At 51.8% G+C, this 17427-nt stretch overlaps 1 protein-coding gene across 3 annotated transcripts in view; it reads right to left on the bottom strand.

Moving 5' to 3' along the window:
* Positions 1 to 17427, bottom strand: part of LOC308558042 (collagen alpha-1(XVIII) chain-like) — a 76336-nt gene that overhangs the window by 32529 nt on the left and 26380 nt on the right. The window contains exons 3-4 of one of the 3 annotated variants that reach the window (XM_081139103.1): positions 10025 to 10546; positions 1482 to 2026 (exon numbers count right to left, since the gene is read on the bottom strand). In XM_081139103.1, coding sequence (XP_080995229.1) covers positions 1482 to 2026; positions 10025 to 10546 — 1067 coding nt within the window. Of the gene's footprint in view, positions 1 to 1481; positions 2027 to 10024; positions 10718 to 17427 lie in introns of those variants that run through there. The other 2 variants (XM_081139102.1, XM_081139104.1) reach the window with 2 other exon arrangements.

The following is a 17427-nucleotide window of genomic DNA, read 5'->3' as shown; positions in this document are numbered from 1 at the left end:
GTCAGTTTCTTTTGTATGTAAAGAGTTTGTAAAAATCAACAGGAAATGGTTTGAATCCATCAAAACAAAATGCAAAGAACATAAGTGGGCCAGTCACAAAAGAAGGACTACAAATAGCCAGGAAGCACATAAAAAAAATAAAGTCTGTCTTCACTAACCACCAAGAAATGCAAATTAAAATACCCAGAGGAAGTTTGCCAATGTATCTAACTGGCAGTCGTGTTTTCACAAATGACTTGTTGCCCTGGTGAGGTCTAGGGAGGAAGCCTCTGGTGCCTTCCCTGCACGATGGTGTGACCACTGGCTCCTCCCTTAGCACCCTGAGCTCTGGGCAGCCCTTGTCTCCATCAGCACATGGTCAGTTTTCTGTGAAACTGTCAAGGATATGGAACAATGGCATACTTTTCCATCTAGAAATGCCAGGGAGGTCACACAACAAACTGCCAGTAAACACAGCCCCTCCCTGGATGAGTCGACTCTCTGTGACTCCTTCTAGTTAATCATGTTTGAGAGTCAAAATGAAAACACAAAGAGGCCCAGTTTGCTATCAAAGTCCTGCTGGCTCCCAGACCCCATGGGTGAAATTTCTGCCAAAGGTGAAAGGCCATCTTTCAGAACCCGAATCTCCAGGACTTAGAACAACTTTAATCAAGCAGCTTTTGTCTGGGTAATAATTAACCTTCTGTCCTTTGAAGACACATCCCCCGTTAGCATACACAGGGACCCCTGTCTGGGGCGTGCCAGCAGCAGACTGGCTGTAATGTTAGAATTGAGTCAGCTCAGGTCAAGGGTGCCCACATGGTGTTTCCCGGAGGCGGGGGTTCCAGCTAGAGGTTCCAAATGTAGGGGCTGAGTGCCCAGGAGAAAGATCCCACCCAGGCTGTGGGGTTGGCCTCTCCCCAAATGAAGGCCCAGGGGGTAGGGGCTTCCCTGGGGACACAGTGAGACAGTTACCTGCCCAACACTGCTGGAGAAGTCCCACCCACACTGCTCTGGGTAGGCCACTGAGCAGCTCGGTAAAATAATAACAATAGCATAAATGATGCTGGCCCGAGGCAGGAAGCCCTGGCCCAGCCCAGAGGATGTGCAGCTTTCATGGGGTGCAGCCTATCCCCAGAAGGGCCGATGCTCGCTTCTACCCTCTGCTGTTGCCCTCTTAAAACTCCTAATTATGGATCAAGGGGCCCATTGCTTGCACTGTGCAGAGGTGGTGGCATGGACTGGCATCCTGTTAGAAAGGTGGCCCCAAGGGGGCCTCAGAGGAACCACTACAGCCCAGGGAGACCCTTGTTGGGGTGGCCAACGGGCCAGAGCACCAGGGAATAAAAGACACGCTGGGTCCAGGCAGGTCAAGGACCCCTGGAGCCTGAGTCAGGTGGGGACCATTACCCCTTGTCCAAGTGGCCAGGCCCACACCTCCACACCTCCACACCCCACACCCCCAGAGCTGGTCAGTCCTCAAGCAGCAGCCATAGAGTTACCTGGAACTTGTCGGGGTCTGCTCCTCCGGCCTGAGCCACAAAGAGGCCTGAACCGGGCTCCAGCTCCAGGCCTCGTGGAGATCGTGCAAAGGACACCCACTGGACCTTCTCACAGTCCACAAAGAGTGTCACGGTGTCACCATCCACACTAAGTGCAAAGCGTGTCCACTGGCCAGTGAAGGCAGGCAGGGGAAAGCTGGCGGCCACATGTGTCTGGGCAGCACCGGGCTCGGTATATAGGAGCTGGATGTGCTGTTGGCCACCACTCACGCCCGACAGCTTCACACCCACTGAGACAACTGCTTGGGCCGCATCTGTGATGGCAAACAGCACTCCCGCACCCTCAGTGGCCGGCCGCACGTGGAAGAACAGCGAGAAGTCACGGAAGAACGGGATGGGGAAGTGGTACCGGGCCACCTGGCCGCTGTTGGCATCTGGGCCAAAGATGTAGGCTGGTCCCACGTCGGGGTCATCGATCTGGGTGACCTGCTGGGGCGGGGGCTCCCCGAGCAACTGGAGGAGCCCCACCTCTGTGACCACTTTTTCTGCGAAGAGGAAAAAGACACCTCGTGAGGCTGTGTGCAGAGCACAAAGGGGAAACCAAGTCATACACCTGGCACCTGTCCTGCTCCCCTGGGCTCTGCTGGCCAGGGATGTGGATGGGTACCCCATCTTACCCAGGCACATGTTGAGCCAGGACATAGTGGCCATAAGCCACTAAACCATCCCCTCAACAAGCTTGCAGGCGCAAGAGGGGACAGGACACAGCAGGGACCATCCCAAACCAGTGTGGCAGAAAGCGGGAAAGGAGCCTGCTATGAAAGGCTGGGGGTTCTGAGCTCACCTGCAACCTTGCCCCACATCCTGTCCCCACCCCCGACCCCCACTCTCAGACCCCTCCCACCCCCACGCGACCCCACCCCATGCTGAGATGCACAGAAACAATGTAGGGCACTGCAGAGCAGTAACATCACTCACTCCCTTACAAACAAGGGAAAGAAAGCTGTGCACGAGGGTGTACCCTGCAGCTTCATTCTCATCAGGAACCTGCCTGGAAACAAACCCCTAGGAAGGCAGAAAATGAGAGGGGGCTGTGTCTCCTAGAGGAACTGGCTTAGCTTGATCGGGTCCTGTGATTTCCGCTACTAGCTGACACTCAATACAACTCATACCCCAGCAGTACGTTCCATGGCAACCCTGGGGACTCCAGAGATGTATGAGCAGTTCCACTTTCTTTCCGTGAAATGCCTCAGGTTCCTGTTGGAAGCCTCCAAATGCCAAGGCCCTAAGATCACTGACCAGCTCTTCAGTTCCAGGCACCAAATGTGTGAGTGGAGGGTGTGGCCACCTCCCTGCAGAGCTTTTGGCAGGCTCAAGGCACTGGCCCTGCTGTCTTGGGTGGGAAACCATCATCTTTCCAAAAAGCCCTCTCTGAGAGCTCGAAGAATGCCTTTCCAGAATGCAGTGCCCCCATAGTGTCGAGGAACATGGAGCATGACACCTTTGGCAAGCTGGGGCCCATCTTGTGGCCCGTACTCTCCTCAGATCAAGAAATCAGGGGACTAGCCTCGTTGAAGACAGTTTTCCTTTCAGCAAACAGGCCAGCCACAACCAAGTGGGATTTATCCCAGGTATACAAGGCTGGTTTTTGAAATTAACATAATCCATCACATCAAGGCTTAATGGGGGGGAAAAAAAAATCACACAATCATATCAAAATTGCAGAAAAAGCACTTGACAAAAACCCAATACCCATTCATGATAAAAACTGTCAGTGAACTAGGAATAGAGCATAATTTCTTCCACTTGATAAAGACTATCTACAAATACCTTACAGCTAACATCATACTTAATGGTGAGAAACCTGAACCCCTCCCACTAAGGTCAGGTACAAGGCAGGAATGTCCCTCTCTCCACTTCTTTTCAACATCATACTGGAAGTCCTAGCTAATAAAATAAGACTAAAAAAAGGAAATAAAAGTACACAGATAGGGAAGAAAGAAATAAAACCGTCTGTTTGCAGATGATATAATCATCTATGTAGAAGAATTAACCAAAACAACAACAACAATAAAAAAAACCTCCCAAAACCCCACCTCCTGGAGCTAATAAGTGATTACAGCAAGGTTGTAGGATACAAGATTAATATACAAAAGTTAATCACTTTCCTATATACCAGCAACGAACATGTGGAATTGGAAATTACAAACACTCTGGCCAGTGTGGCTCAGTTGATCGGGCGTCATCCCATGCACCAAAAGGTTGTGGGCTTGATCCCTGGTGGGGGGCAGGCAGGGGGTGGCTGACTGATCGATGTTTCACTCTCGCATCAGTGTCTCTCTCTCTCTCTCCCCCTTCCTCTCTAAAAAATCAATAAAAATATATTTTTTAAAAATACAAAACACCAAAATTAAGTACTTAAATATAAATGAAACAAAATATGTACACGATCTATATGAGGAAAACGACAAAACTCTGAGGAAAGAAATCAAAGAAGAGTTAAATAAATGTAGAGATAGTCCATGTTCATGGATAAGAAGACTCAGTATTGTCCAGCTGTCTTCCCAACTTGATCTAGAGAGTCAAGGCAACCCCAATCCAAATCCAGCTAGTTATTTTGTGGCCATTGACAAACAGCTTCTAAAGTATATAGAGAGACAAAGACCCGGAATAGGCAACACAGTGCTGAAGGAGAAGGAAGAAGTTTGGGGAATTACTTTAAATCTACAGCAATCAAGACAGTGTGGTGTTCTTGAAACAATGAAGTGATCGATGGAAAAGATGGAAAAGGGTAAAGGCAATACAATGGAGTAGAGATGATCTTTTCAACAAATGGTGCTGGAACCGCTGAACACCAATGTGCAAAAAATTAAATCTAGACACAGGCCTCTTACAGAAATTAACTCAAAGTGGATCACAAACCTAAACTTCACAAAACTCCTAGAAGAAAACACAGGAAACACTGCTGATGACCTTGGGTATGGTAATGACTTTTTAGATACAACACCCATCAAAAGCACAATTCATGAAAAAATATCATGGATAAGCTGGACTTCATTTAATTTCTTTAAGATTAGAAACTTCTGGTATGCAAAAGGCATACTAAGAGAATGAGAAAACAAGCCACAGGCTGAAAGAAAGTATTTTCAAAACATGTATCTGATAAAAGGAGATATATCTAAAATATACAAGAACACTCAAAACTCAACAAGAAGAAAACCAACAACTCGATTAAAAAATGGGCCAAAGATCTTAACAGATGCCTTACCAAAGAAGATGTAAATATGGCAAATAAGCATATGAAGAGATGCTCCACATCACACTCATCAGGAAAATGCAAATAAAAACAACCTGAGATACCACTTCACACCTATTAGAAGGGCTACCATCTGGAACACTGACAACCACATCTGGCCAGAATGTAGAACGACAGGAACTCTCAGTCACTGCTGATGGGAACACAACACGGTGCAGCCACACTGGAAGACAGTTGGGTGGTTTCTTACAAAACTAAACAGGCTCTTACCCTACAGTCTAGCAATCACACTTCTTGGTATTTACCCAAAGGACCTGAAAACATACTTCCACACAAAAACCTGCACACAGATAATTACAGAAGCTTTATTCATAATTGCCCAAACTTGGAAGCAACCAAGATGTCTTTCAACAGGTGAATGACTAAATGTGGAACATTTAGACTACGGAATATTATTCAGTGATAAAAAGAAATGAGCTATGAAGCCATAAAACAATATGGAGGAAATGTTAATGCATACTAAGTGAAAAAAGCCAGTCTTAAAAAGCTACGAAATGTATTATTCCAACTCTATAACATTCTGGAAAAGGCAAAACTGCGGAAACAGTAAAAAGTTCAGCGGTTGTTAGGGGCTGGGTGAGGGAAGGATGAGCGGGCAGAGAACGGGATTTTTAGGGCAGTGAAACTACTCTGTATAATACTGTAATGATGAGCACATGTCATTTTATACATTTGTCCAAACCCACGGAACATACAACAGGAAGGGTAAATCCTAATGAAGACTATGGACCTGGGTGATAGATGATAAGTGTGTGTCAGTGTATGTTCATCGATTGCAGCAAATGTACCATCTAGTGGGAATGTTGAGAGCGGAGGAAACTAAGGATGTTGCGCAGTGAGGGGGGGCATATGGAAAATCCCTGGACCTTCCCCTCAATTTGCTATGAACCTAAAACTGCTCTAAAAAAAAAAGTCTTTTAAAAAAAATCAGGCAAATGACAACAGAAAGTAAGCAAATATTGCAACACTGCTATCAGATAAAACAGAATTCAGGTTGAAAGCCATTAAGTGGGACAAGGGGATGATACTTTTGATGTGCTGACATGCGTGATGGGCCTGGCACCACCCACATTCGCCCAATGGTGGTGCCCCCAGTGCACTGGGCCAAAGGCGAGGGAGGGGTGGGAAGTTCTCTGCAAATGACTCTGCCAGTGTGATCACAGTGATGGCCCTTGAGACGGGGAGATTATCCAAATCAAACCACATACACCCTTAAAAGCAGAGAAGCCCTCCAGCAGGGACAGAGAAGGAGTTGTGATGAGGGAAGAAGGGAAGCAGAGATGGCAGCACCAGATGGGCCTGGCTGGCTCTGAAAATGGATGAGGGGCCAAGGGGCAAGGGATGTGGGCAGCCTCCAGAAGCTGGGAAAGGGTGGGAACAGGATCTGCTTGCAGCCGTGGGAGAACCCGCCCTGAGACACCTTCATTTGAGCCCAGCGGGAGGATCCCTGACTTCTAATCTCCAGGAGTTAAGGTAACACAACTGTGTGGTTGTTGGCCACCAAGTTTGTGGTCATTTGTCACAGCAGCCCCAGGACACTCCTGCACACGCATCTATGCCAATACACAGAGGGGCTGTGAGGGGCTTGGGCTGTGTTCAGCCCTCTCTTGTGCGATTTGAATCCTGCTAACCGTGTGTTCACAGCTAGTCCTGGGACAAAAACCTGACACAAGAGAGAAGCAGCGAAGGCAACGTGAGGGGAGAGCAGTCCTGGGGGTGAGAGCAGAGGATGAAAGAAGTCCCCCAAGGCCAGCATCTGCACACTCCCTCCTCCTCAGGACCAAGGATGCAGGTCTACAGAAACTGCCCCTTCGGGGGGGCTGCCCACAGACCCTGCCCTCATGCCCCCAACCCTGTCCCTCTCACCTGAGCTCCCTCCTTGCTCAAGGGGGCAATCCCCCTGCTGGCCCACCCAGTGTGGACACAGTGAGGACCTGGGACCTGCTCCTGCTCTCCCAGGGTGAGGGCCTCACTCGCTTTTCTCTGTGGCTTGAGGGACAAGCTCACAGACCGCAGGCAAGACCCTGCACCAGGTCCTCAACAGTGGGCTGACTGACGGCCAGCTCCAGCTCCAGCTCCAGCTCCAGCTCCAGCTCCAGCTCCAGCTCCAGCTCCAGCACAGGGCTCCCAAGGTGGCCTTCTCTGTCCTGACTACCTCCCTAAACACAAGCCACTGGCTGGATTGTCTCTAGCCCCTCCCTGACCCTGCTCTCCTTGAGGGGGCAGAGAGGAACAGATACAGGGGAGGCCTTTCCAGCAGCTGGGCAAAGCTGTGACCTCATGCTGGTGTGCTTGGGACCAGGTGACCCATCCATGCCCCACTAGCCCACCACAAGGGGAGTGGGAGCCATCTCCATCCTGGGCCACCCTGCAGGGCACACGCAAGAGGAGGGGTGGAAAAGGTGGTGCGGCAGTTCTGGACAGGTCCCGGGAAGGAAGCAGCACCCAGGCTCAGGTCTCCATCTCCCCCTCCCCCCCAGAGATACACCCCACCACACACACAGCCCAAGGACCTCACTAGGCCAGTGATGATTGTTGCATCCCAGCACCCCTACTCACCAGGATCCCCACTACTGGCAGGGGGAACATTCACCAATATAGGAGAGGGGCTGGGGCCTTCCTGGTCCCTCCATTTCCTACCAGGCCTTCCTCCGCCGCCGCCTCCCCCAGCATGAAGGAGTGGGGAGGCCAGGTGATGGGTGGTTCCCACTAAAAAGCCAGAGGATGGGGAAAGGCATGTGGGACGCTCCCCAGCCAGGCCACACCCAGGAAGGTCCCTGGTGGGATAAACAACTGAAGCCCACCACCAGCAGGAGGGGGTGCACAAGCGAGCAGTGAGAGCTGACGGCAAAATCCCCCAGGATCCTGCTAGGAACGCAGCCTCCCTCACAGGCCGGGGACCCTGCCAATTGTGCAGATGTCCAGTGAGAAATCCCCTTTAGGCCACTCAGCTGACCAGACCACCTGCAGTTAGAGATTCTACATCCCACACCCTCAAAAGAGATCGGAGGCCTGCCTGAGGCCTAGCAGCAGGTCTGGTGTGTGCAGGCCCTGCCCCAGCTCCATGGAGCGCGAGGAGGGGGTAGGCTGTGAGCTGCCAGGGGAGCTGCCACGTTCATTCACATGGAACCTGGGGCCTCCTGGCAGGACACTCCCTGTGAGGCGGCCCTGCCACACACACTTGGTGGGGTCAGGGTAAGGAGAAGACCCTGGCAAGCCCAATATTTGGGTGTTCCAGGCACCAAGTGTGTATGGGACATGGGGACATGCAGTTCACCATGGCCTCCAAATCAGAGCCCACTGTGCTGACAGCTCAGGACTCGGCCCCTGACCACTCCCCCAGCCCCACCAGCTCACAGGGGCAGCCACAGGGCCCCCAACCCTGCACATACCAAGCCTCTCAGAGCAGGCCTAGAGTGGGCTGTCCCCCTGCTGGACACCCTCCTGGCCACTCCTGCTCGAGAGCAAGGCTCAGCCTCCCTGCCCCTCTGTCTGTAGCAGCTGTCATCCTCCCTCCAGTCCAGCCTCTGGTGTGCCTCTTCCTTGGGGCACCACTGGCACTTGTTTCTGCCCTGGCCCAGGCCTAGGCGCTAGCAGCACCCCCTCACTTCACCCCAGGCCTGGCACAGGGTGCCAGGGAGTCACCCACACATCCCTCAGGGTTCCAGCAGGGGGATACACCCTCGAAGTCCAGTGCAGCCACCCCACCCCCACCAGCCCGGTTCCAAAGCAGGGACGGATGAGTGGTCAAGGCTGCTCCCCATAGGGAGGGAAGGGAAAGGGACACGCATAGCCCAACATGCATGGGGCCAAGGCTTCTAAGAATAGCCAGGGAGCAGGCTCTTCTCAGGGGCTGGGCCCCACTGTGGGCACAAAGGGAACTGGGGGCCTGAATGGCTGGACTGCCCTCCCCCCTCCCCCACTAGAGGAGCAGAGACTGCATTGGAGCTCATGGCCCCAGGCTGGGGTGGTTTCACATGAGCTCCACAGACTCCTGCCTGCTGGCATGGTTTTGACCTTTCAACCTTCAGAGAAGCAAGCGCCCCCTCCCTGTAGTGTCCACCCTTGCAGCCCCCTCCACTCGATCAGTCTGGGGCTACAGAAAGGAAGTCACTGCGGCGTAGTGGCTGGAGCAGAAGCCAGAAGCAGGTGGGAATCCTGGCTCCCTCGGCATATCGTGTCATGCTCTATTTCCCTTCCATGACTGGGGGTGTCTCTGAGGACTAAATGAACTAAAATGCTTGGGATGGGGCTGCTTCCCACACATCTGCCGTTGTCATGGACAGGGTGCAGGCCTCTCCAGACCTCAGCCTCCCCGGAGCAAAGGAGGTATTGCATTCCTGCCTCTTGAGAGTTTGATGGGCACCTGACCATAAAGGACAGCACGGGGGGTAAGGGGGCCTATGCCAGGTTTACACCAGCCCTGCCTGGCTCGCAGGAAAGGGCAGAAAGGAAAGGGTGGGGCGGGTGGGCTGGCCATTACCTGCAGCCGGCCCAATGAAAACACAGTACCCGTCCTCCTGGGCCGGGAGCGAGGCACAGGTGACTGGCAGCCTGCCCCCGTCCAAGTGGCTCCAGCATGCATCCTCCAGGGCCTCGCAGTACTGGCGGCAGGGTGGTGGGGCAGGCAGGGGGCCAGTGCCACAGGGTGGGGCCAGCAGCAGGCAGAAGAACCAGGCAAGGAAGCGGTGGCAGTGCGTCCGGAGGAGGCCACCCCAGGCCCGAGCGGCGGCCCATACTTCCTCTCCACTTGAGTGGTGGAGGTGGTTGGGCAGCCAGGAGCGCCCAATGCCCAGGCTGCCACAGACCGGTAGGAAGGGCGGCAGGGGCAGGCAGTGGCCGGTGGCATAGCGGACAGGCTGCACTGTGGGGGTCAGCCGGTGAGACCCCAGCAGCACAAAGTTATTAGCAAGATCAGGCCCCACAGAATTAGCCACGTGAGGAACCCAAGCACCGCTGTCCCCAATTAAAGCTGAGAGTGAGATTTGAGACAGATTGGTGCGGGGGTCAGAGGGGAGAGCCGAGGGGGCAATGTGCGCTCTCAGGGAACCCATCACCAGGGGAAGCAGAAGTGGCTTGCGCTTGAGGATGTCAGGGTGTTGGTGCTGTGGGCCAGAACGGGCTGCCACGGACAAGAGTCCTTTGCCATCCAGATCCAGGGGCCAACCTGGGGACTGCTGGCTCCCCCAGGAAAGGGTCCCACCCAGCATGGAGGAGAGAGCTCTACCTGGGGACTTTGGTGGCACCGAGGGCTCCCTGAGCAGTGCCCAGGGCCTGTCCGGGGAGGATGGTGGCTGGGTGGGCACTGGAAGGCTGCCGGCCTCAGTCCTCTTGGTGTCTGGAGAGCTCAGGGCCCCACTGGGCAGCCAGGACACAGAACCATTCTCCTGAGGGGCACTGGTTGGTCCAGAGAGGGTGAGAAGGCCTGTGGGGATTGCAGGTGCTGGCATCTCCATCCTGGTAGTATTCTCGGTGGGGGTGGTATTATCCCATAGCTGGACGAAGCTCCGGATGCCCATAGCCACGTTCAGGATCTTGGCTCCGACGCCAGCAATATTCTCTTCCTTCGTGTCCGGGCTCGCAGTGGAGGCGGTGGAAGCAGGACGGGAAGTGGAGGCCTCGCCCTGGCCAGCCTCCAGCCTCTCCAGGGACAGCTCAGGGCTGGCAGGGGCAGTCCCCTGCTCAGTGGGGACATCCTGAGGGGCTACCTGCGTGGTGATATCCTCTGTGGGCTGTACAGGTGGGCTGCCTGGAGGCAGGGAGACCCGTGAGGCTATGGGCCTATCTATCTGAGTGGGCAACCACAGCCAGTCCAGCAGATCAGCCCGGGTGGCAGCGAGGCAGCAGGTGAGCAGCAGCAGCAGCAGACCTAGGCAGCGGCCGCTGGGGTCGGGAGCCATCGGGGCTGTGTGCACACGGAGAGGAGGGCGGGCAGGCTTCTGCCCTCCGGGAGGTGGGGCCAGCCCGGCTCCCGCCCTTCCAGCCCTTCCAGCCCTCCCCGCCCACGGCCTGCAGTCAGCAACCCCATTCATGTCTCCAGGCGGCTCTTCTACCTTTTCACTCCCATGTAAGAAAAAAAGACGGAAACTTCTAAATCAAGGTGACAGGCACCCTTGAGAACTTCTCACGCCTTCTTAAAGCAGCCACAGACTTCAATAGGTCAAGGGGACATTTAAGCACATTCAATGAAATTCCTAACTCCCTGAGCTGTGAGCTGGAGGAGGCCTCGCTTCCCCTTGCCAGACTGCGGTGGATCCCTGTGCTGGTGTGTGTGAGAACAGGGCTCCAGGCCAGCACCCTGATCCCCAGGGCAGCTTCTGGAAGGACCCTCTTCCTGTGTTTCTCAGAATCCTGCAAGAGTTTCTATGTTAAACCTTGAGAACTACTTGAAAGGGACGGAACACAGCAGCAGTTGGGTATGGCACCAAGGGAAAGAGAGATTATGGAATTTATTGAGACTGACGCTGCCATTGACAGCAGGTTCCACACTGACAGATGTCCTCTCCCATCGCCTCCATCCCCCAGATCTCAGGCTCTGTGTGTACAGAGGGGACTGCCAGGTCACCCCAAGGCCATGAGATGGAGCTGGTGAAGGAGCCCTGCCCACAGCCCAAGTGCCAGCCCACCATGGGGCCCAGTCCTGCCTCCTCTCTGCTGTCGTCACCAGGCACCTCTTCTGGGCTGTGTCTCAGGAAGGGATAGGATCTGAGTATTGCCACTGCTCCAGAGGACATGAGCCAGGCTAGCCAGGTTAGCCGGATAGTTCCCACTGTGTCCAGACTCCTTCCCTTTACAAAACCTCAGATAACACTTCCTTCGTCCAGGACATTAAAAGGATGCTGCCATGTGGTCGGAAGTTCTGCCTGTGCTTGCTCTGGGGCTGCTTCGTACTTACTACGCATGCTGGCGTCTGACTTTGATTACGTTGTCACCCTCCCGATGCAGCCAGGCCAACCCCACGGAGCAGCACCCACCCTCTGTGCTGCCCAGCCAGAGTGGGGGTCCCCAGCTCTGGGCAGTGGCAGGAGGAGTGCAGGTGGGGGATTAGCTATCCATCAACACAAGGACCCCTGGTTGGACAGAAACAGCCCCATGCTCTGTCCCATCCAGCACCTCCCAACAGAGCTGATGTAAAAGCAGAGATGCCACAGCCCACCAGGCACGGTGTCAAGTGCCCTGCCTTCATTCTGTGAGTTTGTGCCCATCAGCCAGCCTATGAATGAAGAAACTAAGGCATGGAAACCAGAGGTCTGGCTCCAGATTATAAAGCCCAAAGGAGGAGAGCCAGAATGAGACTGCACACACACACTCACACACTCACATAGCCACACATGCATATTCACACACACTGTTTTCACCGCCACGTTCCACACTAGATCCCGTGTGTGCTCTGTACACCGGCTGTCCATCCCTTCTGCCTGAATCAGCTCATCACCCTGTCTTCTCCAGGCTGTGCCAGGGGGTCTCAGCCACCCTCCCCCAGGCTGCATTCAGCAGCAAGAGCAGCTTGGTTCAAACAGCCCTGAAGTCCCATCCCCAGCTCCCATCCCCAGCTCAGAACACGGAGGATGCGACCGATGGAGTGCCATCTAAACGGCAGGGCTCAGCTGTTTGGAATCAGTGCTCATGTTCTGGGACAGCTAAACACCATGTCCCCTCTCGAAAGGTGGGGGCATCCCATATGCAAACATCGTGCACCAGTGAGGCCTTTTACCAGCATTAATCCTCACGATGCTCAGAATTCTTAGAAATGCCCAGAAAATAGTCTCCTTGAAAATTCACTGCCACTAATGTGATTTTATGCCCAAAGTGTCTCTGGAAAATCTCAGGACAGAAATTCCAAAGCCCCCCCCCTCCTTTCTCCCTTCCAGGTGGGAGAGAGAACTCTGGGTTCATGTGTGGCAGAGCCCAACTCCCCATTGGGGGGCTGCCCCCTTGTCAGTCCAATGGCCCTGGGCACTCAGTTACTCTCTGGGGCCACTCGCTCAATGTGCTGTTTCCAGGCAGAGCCAGGAGTGAGAAACAGAGGAGCTGTGGCTGCAGCAGAGAGACAGCAGCGGCTGCTGGGGTGAGGGGCAGGCTACACAGGAGGGCAGCAGGGGCCCCAACCAGGGTGAGCCACCCCTGCGATCCAGCAGGGCATCTCTCCACACTAACACTCTAGACCGCGCCCTTCCTGCCCATGTCTGGGGCCACTGCCACCTCCAAGCCCTTGCAGAGAACCACATGCCTGCAAAGCTGTCTGGTGACTGTCACATGCAGCTAGAGGAACACACGGGTCATCTGCCTGAAGGCCCTGGGATATTATCCAATAGTGAGGGTACTTTAAATTTTAAAGGAGAGTTCTGAGCCTGAGTGGAGACAGGTAATTGGCACTGTGAGTTGCCGGTGGCTGCCGCTTTCAAAGGGTTCTGAGAACATCCTTGGGACAAACCAATCAAACACTCACTGTGTCTAGTGGGGGCCACTGACCCTCATCAAAGCGCCTTTGTCTGCCTTCACTTCCCCTCGCACAGGGACCTCCTGCCCTGCCTGAAATGCCCTCTTCTCCTCTGTCCATGACACACACAGCTCTTGACCCCAGTCTGACACCTCCACACATTAATCCACCCCAGGACTCTCCACGTGTATGCATGTATGTGCGTCTATGTGTTTGTGTTTGTGTGCACGTGCATTTGTCTCTGTATGTGTTGTGCTTGTTGCTACATAGTGTGTGCATGCACGTGTGTACACATGTGTTTGTGTGTGCACATGCATGTGTTGTCTGCTCCTGCACACTTCCACTCACTCCCATGCAGAGAGTTTTCTTGGCATTTCCGGATGCCTGGAAGGCTCTAGGACCAAAAGTCCTGCCAGACCCGGCTTGATGGGTCATCCCTGGCCCTTCACACCTGCACAGTACATGCCCTGGGGAGGGACATTAGGACTTTATACATGGAAGGTGAGCACACACCTCCAATCTGCATGGCTCTCACTTTGAATGACCCCCAAATCCACAACCTTCTAAGTGCTGCCAAGCCTTCTCAGCTCCCTCTGGCCAGGTATACTGACCCTGGTCTTTCACACACCTATCTCTGTCCTATGTCCAGGGCCCAGGGGCTGGCCATCCCCTCCTTGATCTTGTATCCTGCAACTTTACTTGAATTTATTAATTAGTTTTAAATTGTTTTAATGGATTCCTTAGGGCTTTGTATACTTAAGACATATCATCTGTGAACAGAGCACAATGCTGAACAGAAATGGTGAGAGGGGCAACACTGTCTGGTTCCCAATCTTGGAGGAGGCACCAGCCTTCCACCAGTAAGTGTGGGCCTTTATCAGGTTGAGAAAGTTCCCTTCTATTCCTATTTTACTGTTTTTTTGGTGTTTGTGTGTGTGTGTGTGTGTGTGTGTGTGTGTTTTAAATTATGAAAGGGTGTTGAATTTTGTCAATTGCCTTTTCTGTGCCTAAGATGATCGTGTGATTTTTATTTTTTATTCTATTGATATGATGTATTACATCAATTTTTGGATGTTAAACCAGCCTGCATTCCTGGGATAAAGCCACTTGATCATAATGTGTAACTGTTCTATGTTGCTGAATTTGGTTTGCTAGTATTTAAGGATTTTTGTTTCCACATTCACAAGAGATACTGGTCTATAGTTTTCTTTTTTGTGTGTCATGTCTTTGTCTGGTTTTCATATACAGGTAATACTGGCCTCATAAAATGAGCTGGGAAGTGTTTTGCCCTCTTTTACTTTTTTGAAAATTTAAGAACTGGTTTTCACTCTTCTTTAAATGTTTGGTAGAATTCATCTGTGAAGCTGAGCTTTTCTTTAAGGTTAGTTTTTGTATTATTAAATCAGCCTCTTCACTTGTTAAGATCAATTCAAACTGTCTATTTCTTATTGAGCTTCACTGTATCTTTCCAGAATTTGCCAACTCCAATCAAGTTATCTAATTTGTTGACATACAGTTGCTCATAGGGTTAGAACGTTGTTTGGGGTTAGAACAAAGCTGGATGACTCACACTTCCCAATTTCTAAACCTACTATAAAGCTAAATAACCAAGACAGTGTGGTACTGGCACAAGGAGAGACATACAGATCAATGGAAGAGAACTGAGAGTTCTGAAATAAACTCATACATCTATGGTAAATGGATTTTCAACAAAAGTGCTAAAACCATTTAGTGGGGAAAGAACAGTATTTCAACATCAGTGCTGGAACAATAAGATTGCCACAGGCAAAATAATAAAGTTAGACCCTTATCTCATATCATACACAAAAATTAAAGTAAAATGGATCAAAGACCTACATGTAAGAGCTAAAACTATAACTCTTAGACAAAAACGTAGGAATAAATCTTCATCACCTTGGATTTGGCAATGGATTCTTACATTTGACACCAAATGCCAAAGCAACAAAAGAAAAAATAGATAAATTAGATTTCATCAAATTTTAACTGTTTTGTGCTTCAACAGACAACATCAAGAAAGTGAAAAGACAACCCACCGTTGGAGAATATATTTGCAAATCATATATCTGATAAAGGACTTGTATCTAGTTAAAAATTCCTACAACTGAACAATAAAAAAAACACCACAATGATGCAATTAAAAAGCTGGCAAAGAATATGAATGGACATTTCTCCAAGGAAGACATAAAAATGGCCAGCGAGCACAGGAAAAGACACTCAACATCACTAGTCATCAGGGAAACGCAAATGAAAACCACATGAGATACACCTCACACCCCCTAGGATGCGGTAGAATCAAAAAGCCACCTAATCACAAGTGTTGGTGAGGATGTGAAATAGGAGCCCTCACACCCTGCTGGTGAGAATGTAAAACGGGCAGCCACTTAGGGAAAGAGTCTGGCCATTCCTCAAACTGGTCAACACAGAGTTACCCTATGTCTCAGAAATTCCACTGTAGGTATGTACCCAAGAGAAATGAAAACATGTCTACACACACACACACAAAAATTGTACATGAATTTTCACAGCAGCATTACTCACATTAGCCAGAAGGTGGAAACAATGCCAGTGTCCATCAGCTGCCGAGTGGATAAATAAAATGTGGCCCACCCATACAATGGAGTATTACTCAGCCATAAAAAGGAGTGAAAAGCACTGACACATAACATGGATGAACCTTGAAAATGTTATGCTCAGTGTAAGAAGCCAGACACAAAAGGCCACATATTGCATGGTTCCATTTACATGAAATGTGCAGAACAGAGAAATCCATAGGAAGCAGGTCAGGGCTGAGGGTGACAACTAAAGGGTTTCTTCTGAAGTGACGAAAACGGTTTGTGACGACGGTTACACATATCTTTGAACATATAAAAACCACTGAACTGTAGACTGTGAGTTAGTGGGTTGTATGATCTGTGAATTATATTTCAACGGAGCTGTTTAAAAAAAGAACCAAGGGAGAGTAGGTCAGATTTCAAACTACACACTCCTAAATGCTGCTTAGTTTGCATTTATGGGATTGACTGATTTTTTAAATATATTTGACGCAAGCATTTCTTTCCTTTTTAAATTCCTGTTCACCTTTATTCATTTTCTACGGGAGCACTTGCCACTTTTTAAAGAACAGGGATTTGGACCCTGGTCACCTTTGCTGCTCTGGAGCTTTTCAGGCTCCTCGCTGGCTTCGTTCAGGGAACGCAGGGCCTCCTTCCCCGCTCAGAGCTGCTGCGCTCGCTCCTGCGCACTGACGCTGAATGTGCTGCGCACTGACTGGGTACAGAGCCCACGGGCACCACTCCTGGCCTCGGGAACATAACCCTCAGCCTGCCATCAGTCCGTCGGAAGACGGGAATGCAGGGTGCAGGTGGCTGCCCCGCAGTGGCGATGGGGCAATGAGAGCCCCCGGCTCCCGACCCCACACTAAACCCTGTCCCTGTGCGTCAATTCGTCACCTTGCACGGACATACGTCGTTCATTCAGCAAATATGTACTGAGCTCCTACTGTGTGCCCAGCCCTGCTCTGGGCACTGAACCTCATCAGCTACAGTGCAGGAAAAGCTTCCACAAAGTAGACATGAAGGAGATAAACCAGGCGGGAAAGAGCAGAGGACACACGGGGTGACCCCAAACCGGGATGTGGGACAGAGGGGATGAGCCTCTCGCAAGATGATGGAAAGTTCTGTAGCAGCAATGGGTCCTACCATCCCCCCAGGAAGCAGGTTCCCCACGGAGGGACGCCAGATTCCTGCGTGGTGATGTGGCCTTTCCCTTGGAAGGGCCAGACACCTGCTTTACCCCCCCAGGGGGCAGGCAGCCCCGCAGGCCAGCAGAAAAGAGTTCCCTTTCTAGGACGGGTCATTCCAGTGTCCCCATGAGATCTGCATAGCGGATTCTTTACCAGGTGCAGAGTCCAGGTGTCCTGTCCATGAACAAGGCCACACAACAGGGCACATGGGACAGCGTTTCTTTCAAATAAAGGTTCTTGACCCAGGCAGTTAATATTCGACCAGTGCTTTCACCGGCGACTCCTGGACACCTGGCACCACAGAGCATCATATCATTGCTTCATCTCCCAGAGAAAAAGTGGACTCTAAGTGTGGATTCATCCCCAAGACCCCCATACGGGCACAGCACAGCCCCGCCCCATGACCCACGAGAGCACATTGGGAGGA

Source organism: Miniopterus schreibersii (assembly GCF_964146895.1).
Source record: "Miniopterus schreibersii genome assembly, chromosome: 5".
NCBI lineage: Eukaryota > Metazoa > Chordata > Mammalia > Chiroptera > Miniopteridae > Miniopterus > Miniopterus schreibersii.
The sequence above is the reverse complement of the archived record's forward strand: the minus strand, read 5'-3'. Positions and strand labels throughout refer to the sequence as shown.